This window comes from Tympanuchus pallidicinctus, unplaced genomic scaffold (assembly GCF_026119805.1).
Source record: "Tympanuchus pallidicinctus isolate F22 unplaced genomic scaffold, pur_lepc_1.0 scaffold11, whole genome shotgun sequence".
Lineage (NCBI taxonomy): Eukaryota > Metazoa > Chordata > Aves > Galliformes > Phasianidae > Tympanuchus > Tympanuchus pallidicinctus.
In genome coordinates this window covers 7784805-7797942 of record NW_026294627.1, presented here as the reverse complement: position 1 = coordinate 7797942, position 13138 = coordinate 7784805, and the positions used below count along the sequence as shown (strand labels likewise).

The following is a 13138-nucleotide window of genomic DNA, read 5'->3' as shown; positions in this document are numbered from 1 at the left end:
TAAATAATCATTGGCAATCAATCTCCAGCTATTTTCTCCAGCTATTTCATGACTCTCTAGCCAATTTTAATTCACAGAGTGTAGAAATCTATTTATTCAGTAGGAGAGGCTCTCTAAGCAGTTGGGTTCTGGAATTAATTTGACAGCAGCACGGGCATATTCTCTAACCATAGGCATGGACACATGGGAAGAGAAGCTATTTCAGCATGTGTTATTTGGACTATATGATCATGTAAATGGACAAATCTTACATCTTGTGCAGATCAGCTGTTGCATGCAAACACATTTAATATTCTTAAAATGAACAGCAACCAATTGAGCATTTTCCAAGTAAAGTACCACTAACAAGCTGCATTTTCGTTGCTGCTGTTGCAGACTCTCTTGAAATTGGTGTTTTTCCCTGTTAGTACGAAACAGATCAGACTTCATCTTCTCAATCTACAGCTGAAATGAGAACAACATTCCCCAAATCAAGAGCCAACAGAAAACATGTAATCAAGAAAAACAACTGCAGAAAAGATAAGTTATTTTAATTACCTTCAGAATTATACAGGGATTCGCTCTGGTGTACATTATAATCCCATTGCTTTGCAGGGTTCGCAGACGTAGAGCCAACTTGAATTCCTCTTTCTTGCTGTTTTCAGAAACGCGGTATTTAATGTAACTATTCCCAGCAAAGCTAAGGGAAGTGTGGCCTGAAATAACCATTTTGAAAAGACACATGTTCTTTTAGTGACACACAAAATATTCCTCAGCTGTCAAGCTAATTAAAGAATTTAAAGAGCTAATGAGAATTTTTAGGAAGAAACTTGTAAATAACACCCAACTGTGATGGGAAAAAAGCTTGCGCCTACTACAAATATATATTGCATTTTTTCAGGAAATTATTTTTCAGAGGAGAGGGATAGCTCTATTTCTCCAAACTTACAACAACAACAACAAAAAAGTGATTTCTTCCAAGCATTCACCATTTTTAAGGCTATCTATCCCTGACCGCATCTATCTCTCCTCACTTGATAACAAAGGGAGTCCAAAATGGCCAAGTTTGTACATCAGGCAATTGAGTTATGGGTAGAAAGCCAGGTGTGAGTGGATGCCAGTCAAAGCTGTACAGTCAGTTCCCTGCAAGCACTGCCCAGAATCACAATGAAACAAGATAGTATTTCCTGTGTTTTCCTGGAGAAAACACCCCTGTGCTGTCCTGGCACTACTGATGTCAATGGAAGGCTCTGCACCACACTCTTTGTATCCCAGGGAATAACACAGCTGCAGAGAACTAACAAATGTCCTGCAAGTTGATTTTTGGGATGGTGCAGTGTTTTTATTAATAAAGACTGGAATTTTGGTAATCTAAATTACAAGCAGAAGAGTTAAATTAACTATAGAACTCTGTCCATGGCAAGACAACATCTGGCATAACAGCCTCTAGAAACAGCCCTTTATTTTTCTCAGTAGCCTGTTTTACTGACTGGGGAATTCAACCAAGTCAGTTTCAACAAGAAACTGCATTATGCATTAAACTTTATACAGCCTTATATGTAAAAAGCCAACTGCTATGAAGAGATACACTGAGTGCCAGTGCTGAGAAAGGTTAAACAGTACGTCTTCTATTGACTTCTGTGGCACCTCTACCTACAAAAGAAGAATGACAACATCTTTTTTCTTCAAGTACATCCCCCGCTCCCGCTGTGATGTGCACCTGAGCATTCGCCAAGCTTCCCTGGCGGGCACTGGCAGATGAAAGGTCTCCGGTTGGCTTCGTACCCCACACACTGCATGTCCCCTGGGCACGGCTTCTCCAGACAGGGATCGTTAGACCCTGGGCACAGTCCTCCTGCAATAAGTTAAAGTACTGTCAGGGACGCAGTGTGAAACAGGATCTTTAGCAGCACAGATGTAATAAAAGAAAGACAATTATTGATCTCAAACTTAAGTACAAGCCAAGCATGGCTTAATAATGCTAATAACGGCTAAGCAAAAGTAATCAGGGAAGAGATGCTCTTCAGACAATTACTTAGCAAAACGTTGTCATGATTCCTAAAAGGGTGCCCTAACATCCATAGCAAAATATTATGAGAACCAGCTGTTCTGAATGGTAACCGGTTATATATTAGTGATGCTCAGGTCAGTCATTTACTCACAAAGCCTCCCATACAGGGAGTTTGGGGATACTAGGAAACAAATTACTCGGAGCTGTGTGCTCCTTTAGCCTCAGCACACTCACGGGAAGTAAATTTTAGGGAGTTAGAGTTCCACAGGAGACTGAATAAGAAAAACACACATTTCATGAAATGGAACCAAACCTTGCTCAAGAAAGTGTGAATTCAGAACTACCAGTAACTTTAAAAAGGTATTAAGATGGAGGAACAGCTGTATACAGTATTTTAAATTTGCTTAGAATAGTGGTTTTTTTTAATTGCATTAAGGATATTTGAAACCTCCTAAATTTTAACACGCAACATGCTGAGCACATCATGGGTTTACCTGAATCCCCATCAATGTCAAACTGCTTGGATAAAACTCTACAACTTTTCAGAGTGCCTAAATGTTCCAACTGGCCGATCCTTTTGTACACTTTGTACTACACTGCAAAACACAATACAACTACCAATGCTCAATATAGGAATTTTCCTATGAATTTCTCAACAGTTAAACTTTTGTTGACTGTAATAGAGAATTTAGTTCATTTGGGGTCAGTTTCTACCTCTGGATGTCTGTATGCAAATGTTATGAAAGTACACTTTTTCAACTGCAGGAAAAGGCATCCACGCCACTGCTCCTATTGACTTGCAGTCAGGGCTTGAAATGAGAGAGAGCCAGCTGCTGGAATCAAATTTTTGCTTATCAAAGTCATTTATTTAAAGTAGCTCATGCAGGTGGTGATTTTAATGATAGAATTTCAGCCCTTTCCTACCCATCACTTTCTGAATATTGGCCATTCTTGTTTATTGCAGAATCTCAAATTGTATTCAAATACTATTTTATTTTTGGAGCATATGTATTTTATTTACAACTTATACAGGAAGAAATCAACCTGTCATAAAGTACATCTCCCAAAGTAATGTAGGGAAGAAACTTATTGCTTTCACTCTGTAGCACAAGCCAAGCAGGGCTCATTCAGAGCACAGCTGAAATTAGTTGGTACTATATTTTATGGAAAAAGAAAAATCGCTGCTGCAGGTTCAAAATGGGCATAGGCTGACTACAAATGGGGGGAGGACTGTAAATGCCTTGCTTCATGTACAGCACAGTCAATTTAATCTTCAAAATCCTCCTCTCCTTTGTCAAACATTTGTTTGAGAGGTCTGTGCAGTAAACCATTTACAGTTCTGCCTGTAGCACTGTCAGAAAATGGCAATCTTTATTAATCAGTTTAGTAGGTAACATTAGCAGGAAAAACAGCTAAAATACAGCCACACCTTAAATCTTATAAAATCAAGAAAAAAATACCATTTAATAGGATTCAACACTGTAGAATTATATTCTATTCAAATATAGTCTACAGAATTTAAGGAAAAGTACACTGTTTTTTATGGCTTATTTCTTTCACTGATTCTCTGGAATTCAATAGCAAGTAGTTATTATTCCTGAAATTATATTGTATGTTAAATATTTCATTGGCTGGCTTGTATGTTTGCTTGGTTCTGTAGACTCTTTTAATTTATTGTTGTGTGACAAACACACCATACTATGCTGTGTGCATGGTAGCTCTCTTCTCTGAACAGGCTTCCACCTTTTGTGAGGCTGCAGTTCAGGTACGCTCAGTGCAGCTGGCAGACAGTCATTGGAGGAAAGCTGTACAGCACATCAGTGAGGAGCAGAGAGGGACAGCGAGTTTCCTCAATGAAGCTCCACAAATATTCATAACCCCTAACCTATGACTGCATCTTTGTTGTGAAGCAATAAAGCAGTACGTTACATTGCTATCCATCTCTGTCAGTTTTTTAGCTGATTCAAGCTCTGATTTGTACTTCAGAGTCATCTTTCCACAGTCAAAAACTATACAGAAAGGATTTAACATATTTAGGATATCTGGGAATACACTAAAGAACTGCTTATCCTGGCAGGCCGAGAATAGTTCTTCTGCTAAGCTACGAGCAAATCAACTTTTTATTCATCGTACTGCAGGATTTCATAGCTGTCAACAAAGTTTTAAAATATTCAGAGCTGGGAGAAGAAATGCTTTGTGTTTGTCTGTACGGATACAAGACAGAAGTTACAAATCTGCATTACTGCACTGCTCGAGCTAACACGGATTTTCAGGCTTGATTTCACAACTGTACGAAGCAAAATTGTGAAATCGTTCAAGGCTGCATTGTCCACATCAAAGATTTACAACTTGAGTTTTAAAAACATTTTTTTCTAATGTTGCATTTCTACTCTGAAGAACAGTCTATTTGCCATTCAATAGAGGTTCAAGAAATATGGATTTGATCACTTTTTTTTCTGTAGGCAAGTCCACAATCCCCTTAAACTCACATTAGTATTAATAGAGCAGCTCTCTGCAAGGTATCCCAGAGATACATGGCATTGCTTCACCCAGAGCATGGCAGGGAAGGTAGAAGTGGCCTATTTGATCTTGACAAATCACCTTCAGTTTTACCTCTCTGAATGAAGGTACAGAGCCATGCTGGAGCTTGAAGAGCTGCAGCCTGTGGGAAGCCCATGAAGGCTCAGTTTGGGAAGGATGGCATCCCTTGGGATGGATGGCATCCTGCGGGAGAGAGCCACGTGGAGAAGGACCATGGAGCAGAGGCAAAACATTATGGACTGAACAGAGCTCCCATTGCCCACTGTCCTCCACTGCTCAGGGAGAGGAGGCAGGATGGGGAGAAGGAGTTTGCAGTTTGCTTTTAGTTCTCACTGCTCTAGTCTAGTAAATTACATTATTTCCTTATGAGACTGAGGCTGTTCTGCCCTTGAAGATAATTGGTGAGTGATCTCCTTGTCCTTATCTCCATTCATGAGCCTTTTGTTCAACATATTTTCTCCCTCTATTCTTTTAAGGAGGGGGCGTGAAAAAGTGGTGTGGTGGACTTTAGCTGGCCATGAGTGTGAAACCACCACAAGTGCAGAAGGAAGACAATATCTGTATTCCTGTTGAGTTCCAATTCGTACGGTATACATATAAATTTATATGCCACAAACGTTGTTCTACCCAAGTCAGCCACATGTTTCATTAAGCTCAAGGGCACTCAGTTGCACAGTGTGTCCTAATGAATCAGAGTTTCTCAGTTGTAGAAGAATGGACAAGATCGACCACTGTTCAGTCACAGCTTTCCTTAAGAGCCAGGTGATAGATAGCAGTTTCCATTCCTCTTGATTCTACAGGCATGGTGCCACTTCATGCTTTGTCTCCCATGAGTTTCATATAAGATGCTGTGTTCTCAGAGTAGGTCTTAAAATGGGGAATATTGTCAGGGAAAAAGCCTCCTCCTGCACAAGTGCAACATTAGAAGGGCTGAAGTCAAACCAACCAAATGTATCAAATAAATCTGCAAAGGTCTTTGTTCCCAAACCATTTCTTCTTTACTTTTCCTTGTTACCTTGCCAGGAGAGCTCAACAGTACATGTGAGATTCTTGGAAACAGAGAAAGCAGAGGAAGGCCTACAAGGACAGCCTGGGAGAGCTGGGGCTGCTCAGCCTGGAGAAGAGAAAGCTGCTAGGTGACACGAGAGTGGCTTTTCAGTAGTATCTAAAGCAGAGCTGCAGGAAAGAAGGGGACAGACTCTTTAGAAGGGTCTGTGGTGACAGAGCAAGGGGAAATGGTTTCAAGATCAAAGAGGGTAGATTTAGGTTGGATATAAGGAAAAAATCTTTTGCAGTGAGGGTGGTGAGGCACTGGAACAGGCTGCTAAGAGATGCAGTTGATGCCACATCCCTGGAGAATTTCAAGGGAAGGCCCTGGGCAACCTGACCCAGCTGTGGATGCCCCTGTTCATTGCAGGGGAATTGGACTACATGGTCCTCAGAGGACCCTTCCAACTCTAACAATACTATGATTCAAAGTTCAGAATCCTGGTATTGGGATGGGGGTTGGATTTCTTATCTTGGTGCTGCAAAATACTCTGGTCTTCAAGAGGCAGTGCGTGCTTTGAGGACGTAGACCACCTTTCAAGATTAAGTCCTATATTAATACCAGATCTTATAATGCATCACAGTTTATGATTTCTTCTTGTCAGAACATTCACAAAACGCTAGAAGTGGCTTCATAAAATCTGAATTGCCTGGTTTCATGATAAAGTGGTGCAAGACTGCTATTCACTTGATTAAATAACGTGAATGTCCGCACTTTTGTTGAACACTTCTGAGTCTATTAGAAAAATTCTTTCAAACTATTAAGCCAGAACCATATTAAACACTTGAAATGGAATTCATCTCCTCTAACTTTAGGGCATGATTCATCTGACTGATTTTAGACATTCAGGGAGAGATTTATCACATCATTAAAAAAAACTTCATTCTTTCCACTGTCTGGAAATGGGGCCTGGAGTGACCAGCTCACATGTATATATATACCCACATTTGTCAAGATGATTTCAATCAAATCTTCTCCCATAAACATACTAATGGAACCTCCATTTGTAAGACTGTAACACGGAATTTCACTATAGCAAAGCAGCCACAAGAAAACCTACTTATTTCATGCATCTTTGTTCTAACACAAAAGAATTACCTTGCCACATGAAGAAATAAAGAACTGAAATAGATTTCTGCTTCTGAAAAATGAGAATGTCACGAGAACTATTTATTATATATATTTACTCTGGTCCTCCTGTCTTTGCTTCCCACAAACACTGACAGATGTTTTCATACCTTATGTCATGTGATGGGGGATTGGCAATTGCATAGCCCCTGTAGCTACACTGAAATCCCAGTTTGTTATAATATTTTTCATATAAACACAAGCAGAAGAGCCAGAAATCTAAGGAGACAGTCTGTTACTGGAAAAAAATTATAGTTCAATTTTATTGATTTTAAAGGCGTAGATTGATACCCCTGAACTTTCGAACTTACCCTTCCAGAACGGAGCTGCTGATCCTCACAAGTTCACACACTGCCTGCTTTACAGTCTCCCTGCATTTTTATGTTAGATAACTCTGTTTGCTCACAAAGGTAATCTAGGTAAGCTATGCACAGCTGGCACGCATAAATTGTGCATATCTATGACATCTGCCAGTGGGAAAATCTCTCCAAGTATGATACATATTTCAAGAACGAGTGAATTAGCTCAAATTCAAGCTTCTCTGGGTTATAATTGAATCAAACCACTGAAAACATATGGAATATTTTTAATGGGTTTGTCATATTTCAAGCTATTAATATTTACTGGACTGGATCGTTAAACTATCCTAGTAACAAAGAAAGTATAATGCTTTTATTATATTGATAATATCTTGCTAATGCGTTCCTGTAAAAGGAAGCACAATAGGTGTATTCCACTATTCTCTGCTCTTTTTCTTGCTTTGCCACATTTATGTCCATGTACAAAGGATCAAAAGAAGCATTTGGATTTGTCTGATCAAAGGAAGTATTTGGATTTTTCTGACTCTTTCACTGGGCCTGCTCTCCACAAAAGTAGTGCCATACCCAAGTTCTCTAATTAATATATCCTCAGAAGTCTGTGTCAACCTCCTAAGTGACAAAACACAGTATGTGTCTGCATTTATCTAAAGAGCAAGGCCCTTCTCGTGGCTCCTTTGATTAAAAAAATTAAAGTGCATGAAGTATTAACTCATGTTGAGGAGGGCAAATCATGTTGTTGTTTTTGTTTTTGTTTTTTTTAACTTCCTAACAAGGTCTCTTATCTCTGTACAAGTAACAAGCACCAAGGCTTTCATCTGCCTAGTGAGCTACAGCAGCAGCTCTGGACACGTTTTTGTTGGACACGAGGTGCACTAGGCCACCCCAAAGCATCTGTATCTCCCACGGGAAATGGGCACAGAGCAGCTTCAGCTCTGTGGGACCCCTCCAGCCTCCCAGCTGGACCAGGGAATGCCTGCACCAGTGGCTCTCAACTGCAGGCTTCATGGCCAGGATAGATGGTCCCAAGGCTATGGATCACAGGTGGTAATTTTGGCAGCCTGAAATATTTTTTGAGGATTGATTGGTACATAACAGAAAAAAAATGGGAAATGGCTGTCCCAGCTGATTTTCTGTGCTTTCAGTGTAAGTGTGCTGAGTAGAGAGAAAGGAGAGAGCTGCTGGATCAGAACCATACCAATCTGTAAAGCCAATTTTGGGAGCTAGGCTAACAGATTACGAGGCACATCCACTCACTAGTAGTTTCTGAAGGGAATATACATCATTATTGACTTTAATAAGTAGTGAAATGAAATTATACACAGTGCAAATCCTGGCTGCCAGAAAAACAATTTCTGACACAGCGAGGGCCATAGCCATCCTTATGGAGATGAGGATTTGTGATTTCTGGGTACATAAACGAGACAAAGCTGTGAGTTAGGGAATATAAAAAGTGTTTTGCAGACAATGCTGTTGCACTGGCTCCAGGACTCGGCTAGGGGATATTGCAGCATTGTCCCTTTCCAACCTGTGACAATCCTTTTTTATTTCAGAGCCTTTCATGTGTAACAAAAAAGACAAGTACTGTTATAATAGAAATATCTGTTCAGAACATAGAATGCTATTACTTAAAAACTGACCAAATAACCTGCTCTTGAATGTACATGAAAACAGCACAGATGGAAAATTCTGACATTTTTACAGAACTGAACTCCTATGGCATTATTATTCATGTGCTGCAGGACACAACGATTTCTGGTTCAGCTTTATGCATAAAGGCCTGTTTTCATTCCCACTGAAGTTGATGGTATGACATGAAGTCCTGCTGACTGCTGCAGGGACAAAGGCTGGTCACTGAGGCACAGCTACTGAATTCCTGTGCGGTTGTGTGTGTGTGTATGTCTACATGTGTGCTTCAGATGAGTGAGAGTTGGATGTATTGATTTTACAGCAGCTTTTTTCTCTGCTCTTAAATGAAGTGGAATGAGGAGCAAATAGCTCGGCAAACAAAAGAAACAGAACTATTATTATAACTGCCTGAAGTGTTATTCTCCAAGCACAGAGCCACATGGAAGACTGGCTGCCAAGTCTGTTTGTCATATACACCCCATGAAATCGCTGATAAAAAGTAAGGCAGCCATCAGGATGTGAAATGTGAGGCAGAAATCAGGACAAAATCCGTCCTGACTCCCCATGCAGCAATAAGGATCAGGAATAGTGCTTGGTATCAGTTACAAAATAAAATATTTCATTATTTTTCCGCTCCTCTCTGTAAATATGAACTGTGCCTTGCACCTGTGTTGCTGAGGTCATGGGTCCTTTCCCTGGGGATTCCAGTGCACCACTGCAGACCAGGTGGCTCTTCCACAACCACGTGACTGGTTTATTCCAGTGTTGGTTAAGTTCTTTACAGAGAGAGTGGTGAGGTGCTGGAACAGGCTTTCCAGAGAGGTTGTGGGTGCCCTGTTCCTGGAGCTGTTCAAGGCCAGATTAGATGGCCCCCTGGGCAGCCTGGTCTAGTATTAAATATGGAGGTTGGTGGCCCTGCCTATGGCAGGGGGGCTGGAGATTCTTGATCCTTGAGATCCCTTCCAACCCAAGCCATTCTGTGATTTGATTCTGTGATGGAATGGTGGTGAACTGAGTGGGAAACCAATAAGCTCCCACTCCTCTCCTTTCTCCTCCCCTTCCTTTCCCTCCCTTGGAAGTTTGCTGATGGCTCAGATCTTCCAGGAAAGCAGTCTTTGTCACACAAGGCCAAAGTTCACCAACTTCCATTTACATCAGTAAACACGAACAATTCTTCCTGAGCCTGAGAAACACATCAGCCAGTCGTGCTTTAACGGGCTGAATTGAAATGCCCCTTCTAATCTGCATCAGCAGCATAAAACCGATCCTATCGCATAATGTGTGAGGACGGGGGGGGGGGCAGTACTCACCATTGCACATGCAGCGCACATTCCGGTAAAAGCGGGGGCACACAAAACTAATTCTTGCCGTGCTGTAGGTCATCAGGGAATGGGAATCAATAGATAGACTTTGTTCACAGTGTTGTTCCTGACAATCCAGTCCAGAGCAATTCTTCTCCAAGATAGCAGAAATACGAATCACGTTTTCCAAGTGTCTCCTGGCATTGGTAAGCTTCTGAATCAAAAAGGCAGGCTTATAGAAACCGCCGCTGTGCATCTGAACTGCAAATAGCATGTCGAGCTGACTGCTGCCTGCCACTGGCTGAATGCTGATGATGTGCAGGCTGTCTTGTTTCTGAGACAGCACCGCGTTCCGCAAGGTGCGCCTGAAGCCGTGCATGTGAAGGCCCACAAAGTCTTCTGGGGAAACGTTCTCGAAGCGGATGGTGACGGTGTTCTGCAGCATTTCCTGAAGTAATTGCTCAACGTGGACCACAACATCGATGGGGACCTGGAAGCGGCCATCACTGACAGACACATTGAGGATGTACTTGCCGTTATCGAGCCCTCCTAGGGCAATGATCTTCCCGTCGTGATTATTAACCTTGAACAAACTTTTCTGCTCTGATTTTAGTGTGTAAGTGAGGACATCATACACATCCTGATCCGTGGCGTGAATTTTTCCAATGACTCCACCTGGAAAATCATCTTCCATGGTGACAATGAAAATCTCCAGTGGAATGGCAGTTGGCTTGTGGATGCTTTCTTCGATAACCCTCACCTGAACGTAGGTGTGGGAAATCTGCTGAGGCTTCCCAGAGTCTTTTGCCTAATATAATTAAAACAACAACCAAACAACAAAATATAATATATATGTATAATGCAGCTGACAAGCAGAACTTTTTGCTACATGCATTCTAGACTTCCTGCTATATGATTTTCACAGCAACAGTAATTCTGAAGACCTCTCAAAAGAACTTCCCAAATGCATTTGCAAAATACATATGTAAAGAAATGTGCCATCTTTTTTTAGCAGTGAAACTTACAAACTCTTTAGGGAAACACAGATATCTTATCTAAGTGAATTGCAGACAGAAATGCGTGAGCACTGTGTCTCATTACTCAATGTGAAAAGTTCCCAGAATCCCACAGCTATCACTTGTCCCCTTCACAGCAAAGCCATCTGAATGTGGTATATTCTACACCAAGTGAGTTTGGGCTCTCTTCTACCCTGGAAAATAGGCTACAGCCCAGTGCAATACCAGCAGCAGTTTCTGTGTTGCTCTGAAGTGCCTCAGACCTTGCTACGCCTATGTGGATGCGAGGGAGTCGAGAGTTTTCCTCAAGCACTCTGTGTGACTTTCTCTGAAGCGTCCAAGAATCATGCTTGAAAATAAGTAAAATTTATCACCCTCCAAAAGTGAAATAGGGTTCTTGTGCTGTTACTAACGATAAAATACGAGAGAAGCACTACACTTGGACAGATGACTGCATGACCCAGAGCACGTATGATAGCATCTGCACTTTTTTATAGAGTAAAGAGCAAGTCTGACAAAAAATCCAAGGCTATCTTGACAGAAAAGTGTGCAAACTTGAATCAGTGCTCTTTCTTGTAGTAAGGAAAATGCTTCATTGAAGTCAGTATGAAGATATACTAGTGCATACATTCACTTGCTTCAGAGAAGAACATATGATGAAAAAATCACAGATGTTGCACACGTTGGAAGATGTTTGCATTTGGATACAGGGAGGAAAATTTACTCACTGAAGAAAAATAACAGGCAGGATGGCAGTACCAATATGGACATTACTAGGAAAGGAATAGTAACTCTGAGGCACTGAAAATCATGGCTCCTACCAGGGCTTTGTAGAGAATTTTAGAAAATATTTTATGTGCATGTGCACAGATACACATACATGCAGAGATTATTCCACATTCCACTTTCAACTTTAACACTACTTTTTTAATAAACACAACACAGAGGAGGAATCTGATGGTGGAAAGAGGGAAGCAGCACTGCGGTACACATAAATGGAAAGAAAAAAATTCTATGCTTTATACACAACAGAAAACTGCAAAATATGTTTTCACTGAAGGAATCCCTAAAAAAAATAATATTGAGAGGAATCAGGCTTTTAATCCAACTGCGTGGTTTTCTGAATGTTTTGGTGCATCTCTGTGATTGCAGACTGGTTAATGCTTCGTTAATATGACATACTTGGATGTATGTAGCTGAGGATGCTGCTTGAACTTAATACCAATTTTGGTAATATTGGAAGTTTGGCTAGTAAATAATCCTGAAAGCAGATATTTTTGGATGAGAACATAGCAGGAATGAAAAATGATTTTATTTTTCTTTTCCTACGAGGCTCAAAAAATAAGATTGCAAGAATATTAAATGGCAAACTTGTAAGCTGTCCCTTTGATTTGAACTGCTGATTGACATTAGAACTTGTATTTTTGAATTGTAACTCGGTGAGATTGTTATTGCTACAAACACCATTAAAAGTAGGTGTAAAAGAGCAGTTAGGCTCTAATTAGATTAACCCCAGCACAGCATGTTGAGAAAGGTTGTATTTTCAGACTTAGATTGTAGGACCACGTTCCATTTCAATGGAATTGCATGGACCTGCATACTTACTGAACTCTACTATGTTTTCCTATGCAAGCCTGAGAAGTGGGCAAATTATTGCTGGATTTATAGCTACTCTGGTTAAAAAGTTCTTCAACAATGACTCTGGAGCTAAGTTTGAGCTGGACTTCTATTTCATGTCTTCCTTTTACACTCCCTAAGAGCTAAGCTGACCTTGGAAATGTGATTTCATGAATTTTTGGTCGGGTTCCAAAAATTTTTGATTAAATTTATGACTTAAAAGGAGAAGTGATTTTCCTTCCTAGAACAATATTTTGCTGTCACTCGTTCCGTGGTATATTTATATGCACATAATGCATTTTTGCTTATTTTCTTCTCTTAGCTACAGAAAAAAAAGATGAAAATCTTAAATCATAACTGCTGCTGCTCAGAAAATCCATTTCATGCAGAGAAGATTGGAAAGGTGGCTGGCTACCTATTTATATTTACATGAAATTGGGTTTAAGGACATCAAAGGAAATATACAATATTGTGCACATGTAAAATGGAATGCATGGTATTTGCTCACAGACTAAAGTCAATTAAAACCAACCCAGACAGCAACATACACA

General features: G+C 40.5%; 1 protein-coding gene across 8 annotated transcripts in view; it reads right to left on the bottom strand.

Annotated features, from left to right (window-relative positions):
- FAT3 (FAT atypical cadherin 3) overlaps nt 1–13138 on the bottom strand; it is a 452006-nt gene that overhangs the window by 35920 nt on the left and 402948 nt on the right. For all 8 annotated transcript variants that reach the window (XM_052669203.1, XM_052669235.1, XM_052669218.1 and 5 more), the window contains 3 exons: nt 9964–10762; nt 1700–1834; nt 538–695 (listed from right to left, as the gene is read on the bottom strand). In XM_052669203.1, coding sequence (XP_052525163.1) covers nt 538–695; nt 1700–1834; nt 9964–10762 — 1092 coding nt within the window. The remainder of the gene's footprint in view (nt 1–537; nt 696–1699; nt 1835–9963; nt 10763–13138) is intronic.